General features: G+C 43.9%; 1 protein-coding gene across 8 annotated transcripts in view; it reads right to left on the reverse strand.

Annotated features, from left to right (window-relative positions):
- Nucleotides 1-14,852, reverse strand: part of ARID1B (AT-rich interaction domain 1B) — a 441,201-nt gene extending 426,349 nt beyond the window's left edge. For 6 of the 8 annotated variants that reach the window (XM_017537335.2, XM_017537381.2, XM_017537389.2 and 3 more), the window contains exon 1: nt 13,058-14,852. In XM_017537335.2, coding sequence (XP_017392824.2) covers nt 13,058-14,845 — 1,788 coding nt within the window. In that variant the 5' untranslated portion in view covers nt 14,846-14,852. The remainder of the gene's footprint in view (nt 1-13,057) is intronic. The other 2 variants (XM_017537398.2, XM_017537372.2) reach the window with 1 other exon arrangement.
- Between the last annotated feature and the right edge of the window lie 543 nt (nt 14,853-15,395).

The following is a 15,395-nucleotide window of genomic DNA, read 5'->3' on the forward strand; positions in this document are numbered from 1 at the left end:
TTTCAGATGGAGTCTCACTCTGTCATCAGGCTGGAGTGCAGTGGTGCGATCTCGGCTCACGACAACTTCCGTCTCCCGGGTTCAAGCAATTCTCCTGCCTCAGCCTCCTGAGCAGCTGGGATAAAAGGCGCGTTCCACCACGCCCAGCTAATTTTTGTATTTTTAGTAGCGATGGGGTTTCACCATGTTGGCCAGGATGGTCTCGATCTCCTGACCTGATCCCTGCCTCAGCCTCTCAAAGTTCTGGGATTACAGGCATGAGCCACCGTGACCAGCCCCATGACTATCATTTACACTGAATTTTACACCAAATGCAAGTATCTTTATTAACAAGGCAAAGATAAATGTTCTTCAAAACTAGTTTTGTCTAATAAGAATCCAAAAATGTGCTATTAATTGCTTTTATTCATCATACAAAGCTGAGTAAGAACTCTCGTATGAGTAAAGCTCTAAGTATCAATTCATTTCAAAATTCCAGATATAGGTCGTACATTCATCTCTCCAATTTTCTAATGACTGCTGGTTTTGAAAGACTCATCTGAATTGTCCACTGTGTTAAAAGTATTTAATTCTTAGCATTAAGAAATGAACAAAAATTCAAAGATTTCAAAAATTTGGAAAGGAAGAGAAAGAGGAGAGTCAAAACTAATTAGCAACGCCCATAACAACAGTGTCTTTTTATAAAAGGACATGGTTCCAGAATTCCTACACTTATCTCTCTATCTCCATCTGTCAGTTGCTGTTCGGATTCCACACATCAGCACACTTTGCACACACAGTGGGTATTTTCACCCTGGACCAGTCAGAAAGCTTGCCTGCCCATACACACTGCCTTCCTGTGTTGTCTGTCCACGTTCCATTTGAATCCAATTTCCTTGCATTACCTCTGCCCAGGTCAGGGATGAATGGCTGTCAAATTCCCAGTGGAATAAAAAGAAAAACCCTTTTCTTCCTGAGGCAGCAAGTTTCAATTCACAGAGCACATGGCTAATCTACATATGTGAAGGTCACGGCACTTCAGTCAAAGAGGTTAAGAATGGAACAGCTCACGTAAGGGGTTGTCTTAAACATCTTGGCATGATGCCCAACAAGTAAGACTGCTGAAAGGCAATAGATAGCTTCTGGCAACAGCAAGGGGAAAAATATTTTGATCATGTGACACCATACACATTACCTCGTTTATTTCATGTGTGAAACTTTGAGAGTCCCTGAAAAATACCACATATGCAAATCAAATCCAGATTTCAGCTTTACCAGTTTAGCCATGATAGTACACCTTCATCTTCATAAAACACATTTATATGGAATTTGTGGATGCACCAAGAATAAAATTTCAACATATTGACAGCCAGTTGGTTCAAATATCTCAACAGCTGATTACAACTTCTTTGCATTAGTTTTTCTATGAAGCATGCAACTACTTAGACCGGGAAAGGATATTTAGACGAAAAAAGCATATTCTTTTAAGTTACCCAAATATAACTGTCTTAAATAAAATTCACCTTCTCCATCTCTCTGCATTCTTCTCTCCTTTCTCACTAATAATATACCAAAATGGAAAATTACAGAAACTTAGTGCACAATAAAAGATCAAACACAAAACTGCTTTCTTTTCAATTTCCCTCTTTATTAACTAATTGTAGACTAAAACACAGTGCTTCTAAGTGCTTGTAGCTCTGATCAATATTAGAGTGGAGGAGGAAGGACAGAGTCCTGCCATATACAAGGGACATGGGTGAGAGAGAAGTCAGGATTGCAGAGAGCATGTCTCTCCCTCCTGTAAGCATCGTGCCTTCCTGAAATGCGTTCTGTATCAGCCAATTAAGGTTAAAGGGAGTTGGCACTAAAATGTGGGGAAAGGGATGATTTCCACGCCCAAGTATGACTGTAATTTTTAAAACTTTCCAACAGTCAACAACAATAAATACTTGTTTAATATACGAAGAAAACAAAGTACAAACAAAAGATCCATTTTACTGATTTGGAAATTGTCTGCCAGCCACCCATTTCCTTCAACTCAAAATTCAGATTGCATATGAGGCCAGATTTACTCAGTCCATATTTCTAATTGAATGGAATATTAAGTAAAATTTAAGTACCTCACAAGCTATCTTAATTGCCACAATTTACTCCATAATCTAAGGACATCCCTCTATCCTAAACAATTAACACAACTTTTTTAACCATTTACAAACATTTTCTGGGTATCTACTTCTGTGGTACAGTGGCCCTACACCAACGTTACTAAATGTTTATTGATGGTAGGAAAATTAAATTCTTCAATTATAAATCTTCTGAATTTATTTTTCCTCACCAGTTAAATATATGACCATCTAAAAAACAGGAAAACTACAGCAAACATTTTAGAACTGCTTAATAGGTTACTCTTCCTAAATACTGGACAAGGTAAAAACGTATCAGGAAATTTGAAAAGTGCTGTGGTACGGATTAGAAACAAGCTTCAAATATAAACCTATTTGCTCTGAAAGACGATAGGCTGCTATGTAACTTGTTAAATTAACTAATAGAGAATCACCTCTAACTCATTTTAATTCCTTATTCATGAGAAAATGCAATCCTGTTACTCTATTAAAATGTCCTTTTCATTGCCAAGCAGCATACAGGTATCTTATAAAGTTCAGTCCTCACGAAAATTCCATGAGTTAACTATCCTTTCCCATTCTTTGACAAATGAGGAAACCACACAGCACAGAGAGGCGAAGTGACTTGCCTGAGGTCACACAGCTAGTAAATGTCTAATCTTCCAGTGCTCTCTAACCTGCTGGCTTTTGGCTCTAGCCCTTGCTCCAAGCCCCACACCTCTTCACCTTCACTGTCTCTCAACAACCAAGTCTTACCTCAGACCTCCCTTGCTGTAGGAGCCTTCCTGCCCCAACTCCACCCCAACCTAATCTACATAAAGTGATCCTCTAACATGAACACTTTGCTCACAAAATCCTTTATACCGTACTGTGGAGCATATTTACTTGTCCTTGTCCTTAATTACCGCACTGTCCACTTGTTGAGGTCACCAAAGGATCCCATCACCATAGCATGGTGCCCGGCACATGGTGGTCTCTTCACAAACATGTGCCTTCTGCCCACATTACTGTATTGCTGTGATGACACAAATCTGTAGTTCCAAAGTCCTGACATAGAACATTCAACACAGTGAAGTAAATGAACTGAGTATTAAATCCTTCATGTTACTGATGTGAAGACTTTTCTTTAGCACAAAAATCACCATATGAATGACACCCAAAACAAAATCCAAATTAGCACATTCTCATCAATGTCACAGCATCAAGGAACAATCTCCAAGAACATTGGCTGTGCAAATAAAATAGTAAATACTGACCAAATGGATTTCCTTGCAACTGATACTGGAAATGAATAATACATTCATCAGGAAAGTTTCCATTTGGATACTGAAATCAACTACTCCATAAATATTTCTTAGATGGTGTACTTTGAGGTACAGATATAGTCTTTTTGCATAAGAACTACAGAAGAATACTGTAGCCATTCACTTTAATTTCCACTTTGTAAAACACCAGGAGTCTATGATAATTCACCAGGGAAAACTAAGGATCATATGTCATCTTTACTGAGTATCTTAAGCACCAAGTGGTGCTCAGTATGTATTTGTTCATAACAATTAGATTTTATCCTGGATAGCTTTATAAATCTCAGCATCAAAAAAAAAAAAAAAAAAAAAAAAAAAAAAAAAAAAAAAAAAAAAAAAAAAAAAAAAAAAACCTGTTCTTTATGTATTTGAGGGAGGCCCCTGGTATTCTCAAACTTGACATTCCTGTTTTGACTAGTTAAGAGCAGCACTAACCCTCCATGTGTAGTAAATTATAATTTTGCTAAGGACCAAGTCTAAATGATATATTCAGTGAAGCTGAAGCACACACAGAAGCAAGTTACTTCACTAATGAGAGACCAAAGTCTAGCACCCAAAAGCTCCAAGAAGCCTGCCTACTTTTAAATTTTTACAACTTCGTTTCTCTGCAAAAAGTAATTCTCCTAAAAAAACCAGTCATTTTTTGCACATCATCCAAGTGGAAAGATTTAGGAAGTATAAGACAGGAATGGCTGTTGGCCAGAGAAGAGATTACTAATTAATATTAGGGATGGGATACTGAATGGCATAGCAGCTTGGGTCCAATGGCATCAGCCATAGGCTCTATGGGTAAACCAAAACCAGTTTCTATAACTGCTGAGCAAGAGTCCCAATCAGTACAAAACCACATTCTGTAAGGGAAACTACAGTGGAATGCAAAAATCTATGTATTTGTACAGGCCTCAGTTTATATTCACAGAATATGTCTGGGATCTAGCATGGTTTAATAAGCTGTTCAGCGGTGCATGGCTGATTAGGCACTATTTGTTTAAAAATTCAAAGCAGCACAGAATTTTGGAGCTGGGAGGGGCTGAGCATCACCTAATTGATGGCAGCAAAAGCTTGTCCTAAGTCAGCCACACCCCGAAGTGTAGCAGGACCAGGCAGAAAACGAGAAAGCAAGCCCCACATGGGAAGGCAGGCAGGTAGACAGAGAAGAGAGGTGCCACACACAATGCCACAGATTCACAACAATGACCTCAGGGAAGGTTTTCAACAACACTGCTTGGCAGCCAACATTCCAGGTAAGGAAACTGACTCCCTGCCGGAGCGCAGAAAAAATGGGTGCTGAGGCCTCCAAATGAGCTAAGGTCTGACCAACTCCAAGCCCAAGACCTTACCATGACTTCAGGATGCCTCGTCATAGAGGCTTATTCTCTCACAAATCCTCAAAATGACCAAAATCAACTAACATACAACAAATATGCCAGTCCCCTCAGAATCATGCCTGCCTCTTTAGAAAGATACTTGCTCAGCAGTAGCAATGTTCTGCGTTCCTATTTCCAAGGTCATTTATAATTCATCGGGTAAAGTGAATTTATTATAAAATATATCCGTGGTAACAGAAAATTTAAAGGGCACTAAAATGGGTGTGTAGCTTGATATCTGGCCACTGAATCTTAAAAGGTGGTTCTCAAGATTTCACAAATTAGATGCCAGCTTCTAAATGAATTTTAGAATTAACAATCATTTCAATATAAGGCTATGAAATATGGTGAGTGGTTTAACTTCTCAGATGCACATCACAAAAAGAAACAGTAGATACTAAGAATTCTGGAACTGCCTCCACTAATCATCAATGCCTCGCTTTCTGAAAGGTTTATTTCAGGACCCAGAAGCAGTTGCTGAATTTACTCCTCAGCCAGCATACATTATCTAAACAGTTACCAAAAATACCCCAGCAATCCAAGTATCTTCCTAAATCTGAACAGACTGTTTTAACTTTTTTTCCAAGAATCTATGTAATGTAGAAAACTGAGAAAAAGAAAAAGGACCATTCCATATAAATTTGAAAGCGATTATATTTTCCTTCTTTTAGTTATTATTCTCTGTAGTGGATCTATATTTTGCTCTGGCACAAAGCCAGTAATTGATTGGTAGAAATGGAAAAGAGTCACTAGATCACATCAACTGTATCACAACAACCTACAATTACTTGTTTTCCCAAAATCTACTCCCCCACCCAAAAAAACAAAAAAAGAAAAAAAAAAAAAAAGCAGGCCAACAGACTGCTGACCCACATGGTTGGTATCCGCACTTTGTTTAAAGGAACCAGTTCTAAGTCAATGATGTCAACAATACCACAATCCAGGTATGAGCATGCAAGCGTGAGCAGTCTCTGCATGATCCACACACCAACAGCAGTGATGCCCAGACCCCAGCTATGGTCTGTCTCTGGCACAGGGCTGATTAAGAAAGTGGGAGCTCAATAAATATTTGCCAATTGATTGTCTGGAGTAGGTATTTATCTAACATACACCTCACAGCATACACAAATGCTAAATGTTTACACCTTAAAGAAATAATTGTTGCTTCCCAGTACAAGCTCTTAAGTAGCAGTTCATTTTCTCTCCGTGGAATCTGGTGTTAAAAGTATATAACTGATCTTACCTAGATGGGTCTACATACCAGCATCTGCAGCAGTTCCAATGCAATTCTAACACTACAGCAACCAAAGACCCTGTTCAGGACACTAAGGAAACATTCCTTCACGGCTGCCTTTAAAATGTAATTCCAAAAGGTCAATCATCTTAATTTAGTAATTTTTCCACATACAAAGAATTTCTGAAGTTCTGCAGAGGACTAAAAAGTAAAAGCATGAGGGGGAGGCACTCATTTGGAGGCAGAGAACTCCATGGAAAAGGACACAGCACCACCTAGACTCTGGGTTGGCAGGGGTGAGATGCCCAAAAACTTCAAACACAGAAAAGAATAGAAAAAAGTATCGCTATAAATGATTTTCACTAATAGTGGAAACATAAAATCAATAATTTTTAAGAGACTACAAATGCAAAAGGTGAGAAAAGAAAGGAAAGCGAAAAGTGAGGATGGTGAGGGTGGTGATAGTTCATTTCCACACCCTGTCATCTAACCAAGGCCCAGGTTTCTCTCAACAAAATACCCTAAGCCTTTACACTTTAGAGAGGTTCCAAAAAGCTGCTTTTAAAACTTTTAGTAACATGACTGGCAATGAAACTACTAACCTTCATAACACACATCACCAAAGAGACCAACTCTATGAGGATTACCCCAAAGTTAAGAATTGAGAGGAAGTAATGTACCAATAAAAAACAAAAACAGACAAAAGATACCATTAGCATCCTCATGGAGTATCTGTGGAAGAATTTACTCACAAACTATGAAGTGATAAGATTAACGGTTATAAAAAACAAGATTTTTTACTTACAATACACAGTAGTAGCTAACAATTTTAAAGGAAAGAGAAAAATATTTTATTTCAGCTTGAGAAGAAGGAAAAGTTCTCAGGATAGATGATGGTGACATCCACACAACAATGACAATGTATTTAATGCCACTGGAATGTATGCCTAAAAATGGTTCAAATGGTAAACTGTATGTTATGTATGTATAGCTTACCTCTATTTTAAAAAATACATACATTTAATTTTTTAGCATCCCATTACCCAAAAAAAAAAAAAAAAAGTGGCATTATGGTCTAGGATTTCTTCTGGATTTTATCAAATATGGCTTCCCTTCCCAAGTCACCTGATAAGGAATGGCTTCTTGTCTAGTTCTCCAGCTCATCATTCATCAAGGCCCCAGCAAGACACTGAGAAGTATACCTTACAGAACATGGTCAACAGAGGGTGAATCTCTTTCAGATTCTGCTGCCACTTACCCGATTTTAATAATGGAAATAAGAGTAGCTATTCATAAACCAGATATGCTTAAGACTTTAGGGCTTTAGTCTGGTGCCTGGTAATAAATATCATCCAAGAGATGAGTTAATTTCATCATTAGTTCATCTGTCAAACTCAGTAGCCTTCTAATATTCTTGGCACTGATCCATACAGACGTAGGTTTGAAAACTGCCTACTGGATCCTATTCAAATAACTAAATCTGGCCGGGCACGATGGTACACATCTGTAATCCCAGCACTTTGGGAGGCCGAGGTGGGTGGATCACTGGAGCTCAGGAATTTGAGATCAGCCTGGGATGGCGAAATCCTGTCTCTACAAAAAATACAAAGGTTAGCCAGTTATGGTGGCATGCACCTGTAGTCCCAGCTACTTGCAGGGCTGAGGCAGGAGAATCACTTGAACCTGGGAGGTCAAAGCTACAGTGAGCCAAGATCGCGCCACTGCACTCCAGCCTGGGTAACAAAGTGAGACCCTGTCTCAGAAAGAAAAACAAATAACTAAATGTAAGAAAATAATTTTCTTAGAATTACTCCAAGTCAAAGACATTGAAAATAGAACATGTTTAGTGAAAACTTACTGTGGAAACTCACATTCTAATGTAATAAAATTCACTCACTCAAAGTGAATTGTTAATTAAAACTATACAGTATATGTATATCAATCATTCCCTTCACTCAGATGGCGGTATAAGGAAAAATAAATGAATACTTAGGACACTCAGGTAATGACTGACGCCTAAGTCATTTTATCTTCATCAAATTTCCTGAAAAAAGAGTCGTTAAAATACACCAAGTTTTTAAATCAGAATTAATTCACTCAATTACCCAACTAACTAAAAGTGCCATTGAGTCTCACTCAAATAGCCTCCAAGCTGGAGAAAAGATATTGTGTAATAGTTCTACATCTATGATACATAAATATATTCTTGGGAGAGGAACAGTTTTGCCTGCTGCCTCTCCCTGACACCACAGGGAACAGGGCATGGGATTCCTCAGCCTCAAGCAAGCACACACAGCAAGTGTGCTGCACTACTTTACATATCCACAGAGAACCTGCAAAAACCTCCCTCCCATTCAGTAGCAGACACCTCCAAAAAGGCAGGCAACCAAAACCACCCAATCCCAGAAAGGCCTAAGAGGTGGATACAGCCCCTTGAGAAATGACAGCAGTGTAAAATGTCATAAAAATTTTATAACATCCAACTTGAAAACCTAAATATTGCAAAAAAAATTTAATGGAATTGAGTTTTATTAATATTCGTGTTCATCCTCCATACATCTGTTGTTTTATGCAACACACCACAGTTCTATCAAACATAAATATCAATCTCAAATTTACAAATCTACACTACCCCAAAATGAAAGTGACACGAGTGAAATATTAGTCCCTTTCCACCCACATGGACGAAAGCACACAGCCGCATGAGCTGAGTAGTGTCAGTCTAGTGCAGAGCTGGGAGAAAAGCCTCCAGACTGAGGACACCGGCAAAAAGCTAATACAGAGTCCTGTGCCAGTACATCTAAAATTTACAGCCTCGGTCAGTCTCCAAACTGAGTAGAACATTTCATGGAACCCTAACAAATGTTCATCAAACCACTCATCTCCTAGGAAAGGGTAGGGTTAAATCAATGAAATGATCTTTTTGGTTTGCCTGTGATATTGGAATTTCCCTTAGGAAAATAAGGTTCCCATTACATCAGAAGTCACCTTTTTAGATAGAAACACCCTGCCAGAAATCATAAAGAAATAAAGTCTATTAATAAGAACTAGAACTGAAAACTCAATCGTATTATATTACACCTATTCTCTTTAAAAGGTATCTGCGTCTAATAAAATGATCAAGTGAGTTTATATTAAGTCTTCCTCTACATTGTGTTACATTTTTTAAACCAGCTCTCAAACCATAATTAATTTTAATATCAGAATAAAAATGTTATTTTTTTCAGTTTCAGTAAAGGAAAATGACATTGAGAGAAGTATATTAGTGAAAGTGTCCAAGTGTGATCTGCATTATTTCCACATCCATAACACACTTCTGATACACTATGACATTGAGAAAAATGGAACAAGTATAAAAAGCCTTGCCAGAAATTCATGACTAAATATAGATAAGCAAAGCCACAGCAAAGAGGGGTTAAGGTTCCTCATCATAGACTCAAGGTAAGGGTATGCCAGTCCCTAGCATATACTTACTGATTTAGTATTAATTTAAACACAGACCTAAAAGATAGCTGTCTTAAATAGTGGCTACCACTAAAAAAAAAAAAAAATTTGTCAAAAGTATACACCACAAAAATCAGAACTCCAATGAAAACAATTTTAAGCAATGCATAATTTCATCCCAGATGATTTAGAAAACAAAACTGCAGACATTTGTTATATTTTCTTTTTCTGTTTTTTAAATGATAGGCCTTTTACTATGAGCCACAGATACTAAGCCCACCTTTTCTAACTATACACAGCTATCCATACTTTGACAAATATATAAATTTGGGCCACAAAAATTTTTTTTACAAGATTTAAAATATCAGACAATCTAAGATTTCATCGGGAGTGATTTTATCAAATAATGTATCTCACACACATTTTAAGGTAATCAGAAACCAGTTTGTAGTTTCCTGCTTCGCAAGCTAGCTAATCACTTTTCTTCTAATGGTAAACAGACTCTTTTTAATTACATTGTACTATGATTTATAAAACTAAAAGTTAAAACAGCATTTATGGAATTCAGTAGAAATGTGGACATCATAAAATCTATGTGCCTGAGTAGACCTCAATATTCCTTTTCAGCCTGCTTCATCTCACAAAAATCTAGTAAGAAACTGATTTGTCAAATAGCTTATTTCACTTTTTAAAAAGACCCTTCTCCTACAATATATACATGCATTTTGTCCCAATTATGAAAACATTTGACACCCAATAGAAACTATTTCCTGAAATCAAAAATGAAACTAAAAATGTATTAAAAGCCAAAATATTTCATCATTTAACGACATGATTCAATAGTATTTTATGACCTACAGTCAGGCAATAATTTAATATTTTAGACAAATGACTGTTTGTTAGTATAATTACAATAAATACTAAATAATATTAGCCTTCCAAAAAGAAAAGAAGAAAAGTAGTGTAAGAAAGACACATTCCACATGTTACACGGTAAGGTACTTAAAAGAAATTCCTGAATCTAGGTCGTCTGTCCATCATATTTCTCCCCACCTCAAGAAAAAAAAAAAAAAAAAAGCTATTCTCAAAGGTTATAGGACATAATGGATTCATTCTCATCCCAAGAAAACAAAATACTGAAAATGATTGGTACCACTAAGGAGAAAATACTCTAAAGTAACATGGTCCTACATCTGCCTCTAACTTCGTTTCTAGTTTACGAAGACGTGAATTTTAAACTGCTCCTTTAAAAGCAGGCCGACAAAGCAAACCTTTTTAAAATTAATTATGTGGGTTTATTTCCATAATTCTTCTCTATAATGTTTTTCCTTGTGTAAAATCAAAAACAGAAGTTGAAATCACAAGTTTTCTATCAAGAATAGAAAAATATATTATCCTTAAAAGACAAACTCTAATAACTAAAGATCTGAAAGCAGAGGACAGCAGTATTCAGCCTAAGATTCACAAGATGGTTTGTTAAATTCAGCCCTTCCTTCACCCTGACAAGTCTTTCCTCTAAGGTATGACTATTGTTAAAATACCTCTCCCTAAAATAAATGAGTTACATAAAAATATATATACAACCACTGTTGTTCCTCTCTAACAGATTAGAATTTTTAAAACTTTCATAGCATTAACATGAAAGAAAAATTATTTGGAAAAACACACCCAGCACAACTTGCTTAGAATATAGTTTCCCTAATTCACTGTGTAAGCAGTTCAAACAAGGCTCAAATTACCTAATCTAAGAAAACAAGAGAAAAAAAAGATTCTTAGGGCATTTCTGTATTCTCCAAATCAAAAGCAGGTATGAAATGATTCTTAGCATTTCACAGGAATATCTGATTTTTCCCCTTTTAATTATTATCCGCAAAAATATTTACGTGGTTTTCTCATTTCGTTTTTAAACATGTCAATTCTTATCAAAACTCCTCATCCACAAACATCTTAAACCGTCAGAACTGATACATCACCAAAAAAAACAAAAACAAAAACAAAACAGAAGCTTAAATCTTGTTTCCAAGGAGAATTACACATCACCAAAATATACGGTTACCTATCAAAATCTTGAAATTAAAAAAATTTAAATGTTAAATTAAGCTGCGTGTGCTGAGAGAATTCAATTTTTTCCACAGCAGAATTCGTAAAGGGAAGACTTTTATAAAAGCTTTACAAATCCAAAACTTGGTAAAACTGGTGATTTACTTATTTTTCAATGGCCTTATCCTCAGCTTCCTATTAAAGTACATGATAGATGTAATGTACATATTGTAAGACTGTCATCAAAAATCTGAATTTTGTAAATGCCCAATACTGGACACCAGCGAACTGTTTTTCTGTATTTGATCCCTATATTAATAACTATGATTCACAATAGTTTAAGCTTTAAATATTGAACCTTACATCTGCTTGTAATAGAGCTCAGTTATTATTTGTGGCAAGAATTTTTGTGACTGTACTGCTCAGCACTTCTATTTACATCAGCAGTGCTAAATGCCCAATGGTGAGAGGGGAGCCAATCAGATGGCAGATTAGATGTCAACTCAGAGGCAGCTGTCTGGAGACTATTACAGCCAGTTTACCTCCACAATTCAAATTCCAAACCTTGCAAAGGAGATCAAGTCAGTCTTTAGGCTCAGCCTACTAGCAAGAAACAGCAAGAGTGCAGGACACTTCCTAACAGCGCTGTAGGACTCGGGTGACAACAAAATAAAGAAAATCCAAATAAATACGATCCCAAAAGATCCATTTTCACTGATCTGCTATCTGACTGGACTTGCTGAATAAAATGCATGCCTAATCCATAACCAAAATAAGTTCAATTGATCCGGAACGTGCTCCTTTCACACAGCCTTCCTGGTGAAGGTGACTCCCTGCAAGCAGCCCATAAGCCCAATAATGGATTTCCCCAGCTACTCTAAGGAACGAATCGATGTATTTTAGAATACTGCACCAAGTCGTTGTAAATTTTGGTATTATTCCTGCCAGCAAACGTTCGAGCTCGAAGCCCGCACCAAGTGTCTCTGAAAAGCTCTCCCTAAGTAGGAAAAACCCACTCGCTTGTCACAAAGCTAACCTATTTTCCCTGCCTGGACCTCGGAAGCCAGGAGGGAACGAGCTGTGGCCCAAGGTGAGAGAAAGTTCCTCCTTCTTTCCCCCGTTAAAGCACACTGTGGGCGCTCCCAGAGCCGATCAGGTGGCTCTTCGCCCCGGCTGTCCGGGCCGGGAGAGCCTGTTTGTTACAAAAGCACCCGAACGGTCCCTGCCGCCCCAAACGGCGTCCGCGCGGGTGGCGCCTCGGAATCTCGCCTCGCGTTCCCGGGCCTGGGGGAGGGGTGGGGGCGCCGGTGCGGGCCGGCGGGGTCGAAGCCACCCGGCCCGGCCCGGCCCGGCCCGGCGAAGCCCTCCTAGGCCTGGACAGCTCGCCGGCCCCGGGGGCGCCCCGACCGCGGTGGGAGGCGGCCGCCCGTCAAGATGGCTTTGGGCGCCGCGCCCCCGCCGCCCCCGCGGGAAGACGGGGAAAAGTACGCGGCAAAGAAAGAAACTCAGGCTCGCGGCGCGGCGAGGCCGCCGGGCGGAAGCAGGCCCGGCCGGCGCGGGGGTTACCTGGGATCTGCCCATGGTCGGTCCGGGGGTGCCGGGACTCATCGCCGGGTGACTCCTTTGTTGCGCGGCCGCCCAGGCCGGGCTGGCAGCGGCGTACTGGGCGCCCATGTCCTTGCCCAAGCCCATGCCCGCGGCCGCCTGCTGGCCGCCCGCCGCCGCCCCCGCCGCCGCCTGGGACTGGGGCTGCGACGGCGGCGGCGGCGGCGCGCTGGGGCTGCTGTACTCGGGGTAGCTGCCGCCGTAGCTCCGCATCATGGGGCTGGGCGAGGTGAGCAGCTGGTTGAGGGTCGGGGTGGCCCCCGACGGGTGCTGGTTCTGCCCGGCGAAGCGCTGGAAGCCCCCCGCCGCCGAGCCGGCGGCCGCCTTGCTGAGGCTCGCGGCCCCGCCGCCCCCGGGGCCCATCATCATGCCGCCGCCCTGCTGCCGGGGGGAGCTCAGTACCCCGTACCCCGCGGACGAGCCCCCATAGCCGCCGCCGCCGCCGCCTCCTGCTGCTGCTGCTGCCGCCGCCGCGGCCGCCGCCGCCACAGCTCCCGCTCCTGCTCCTCCTGCTCCTGCTCCTGCTCCTCCTCCTCCTCCTCCTCCTCCGCTGCCTCCTCCTCCTCCGCCGCCGCCGCCGCCGCCGCCCGCGCCGGGCCGGCTGTAGCCCGGATAATGGTTGCACTGGCTGTTGGGGTACCCTTCGTGGGAGTTCTGCAGGGGGTCCATGCTGCCGGTGGCCCCGGCGGCGGCGGTGGCGGAGTGCATCATCCCCATCCCGGGGCTTTGTTGTCCGCCATGTTGATCAAAGCAAGGCCCAGCGCGGCCGCCGGGGCCGCCGCTCGCAGGGGCAGCGCTGCCATAGTAATTATTAAACTCCGGGACGGCCGCCGGGCCGCCGCCGCCGCCGCCCCCGGGCACGGCGACCGGCGGCTGCTGCGCGCCCAGGGCGCCCACGCCCGGGTGCTCGTAGCGGCCGCCCGCCGGCTCCCCCATCTTGGGCGGCGCGTCGTCCTCGTCGCCCGGCTTGCTCAGCAGCGGCGGGCCCGGGGGGTCGGCCTGGCCGCCCGCGGCACTGTCCTTGGCGCCTCCATGTTGCGGCTGCTCCATGTCGGGGCCAGGCTGAGGCGCGCCGCCGCCCGCGCCTCCCAGGCTGTTGTTGTTGGAAATGGGATGTTGCTGCTGCTGCTGCTGCTGTTGCTGCTGTTGCTGCTGCTGCTGCTGCTGCTGGAACTGGTTTAGCTGCTGCTGTAGTGCGTGGTGGTGGTGGAGGTGGTGGGCATGGTGGTGGTGGTGGTGGGCATGGTGGTGGTGGTGGTGCTGCTGGTGGGGCGGCGCGGCGGGGGCTTCGCCAACGGTTTTCAGTTTGTGGTTGGGGAGCAGCCCCGTCTCCATGGCCGAGCCCGGGCCCGACGAGGAGGAAGAGGACGCTGCCGCCGCCGCCGCGGAGGAGGAGGACAGCGCGGTGCCGCTTCCACCCTCCTTGAGAGCTGCCTCGGAGCCGCCGCTCTTGGCGCTGTGGGTGCCGGCGGCGGCGGCCGCGGCGCCCGCGTTATGGGCCATGTTGAGTTCGTGACGGGGGAGCAGGGGGTGGTGGTGCACACTATTCAGGCCGCCGCCGCCGTCGCCGCCGCCCCCCAGCATGGGTCCCGGTGCCGCCGCCGCCGCCGCGCCGCGCGCCCCCGCCTCCAGGTCCCGGGCCCCGGGCGCCGGCCGCGGCCCGGGGGGCGCCCGCCGCTCGCCGCTGCCTGCCCGCGCCCGCGCCCGCGCCGCCGCCGCCGCCGCCGCCGCTGCTGCCCGCGCGGCCATGATCGCCGCGGCGTGGCGAGGCCGGGCGGGGGGCGGGGGGAGACAATAACCCCCACTTTTCAGGCCGCGGCCCCTCCTGTGCGCATCCACGCGGCCCGCCGGGAAGCCGCGACCCCCTCCCCCTCCGCAGGCCCCGCCGGAGCGCGGGGCCGGGCACGCCTTACGCTCTGGGCCTGCTCCTGCTGTGTGCTTTCATGGTGAAAGTTTTTAGTTCAGGTTTAAATGAAACTTTTCTCTTTTCCTCCCTAACCCGGATATGGGTAAATACACGACTGGCTGAGCCTATCGGGCCCAGCATGGCATGAGAGGGAGCGGGCGAGCTCGAGCAACTATTATCCACTTCGCTCGCATTACTCCCGCGCACTCGCAAAACGCGGACTGGACTAGTCCCCGGGCCGCAGCCGCCGCCGCCCGCCCGCCCGCCCGCCCCAGCTCAGCCAAGCGGGGCCCAGCCGGGCTGGGGCTAAGGCTGGGGCCCGGGCCGGGGCCGGGGCCGGGGCGGCTCGGCGGCGGCCGGGAGCGCGGCGGAGTGGGGCGGCCGGAACCTGCA

This window comes from Cebus imitator, unplaced genomic scaffold, assembly GCF_001604975.1.
Source record: "Cebus imitator isolate Cc_AM_T3 unplaced genomic scaffold, Cebus_imitator-1.0 Scaffold6, whole genome shotgun sequence".
In the NCBI taxonomy this organism is placed as follows: domain Eukaryota; kingdom Metazoa; phylum Chordata; class Mammalia; order Primates; family Cebidae; genus Cebus; species Cebus imitator.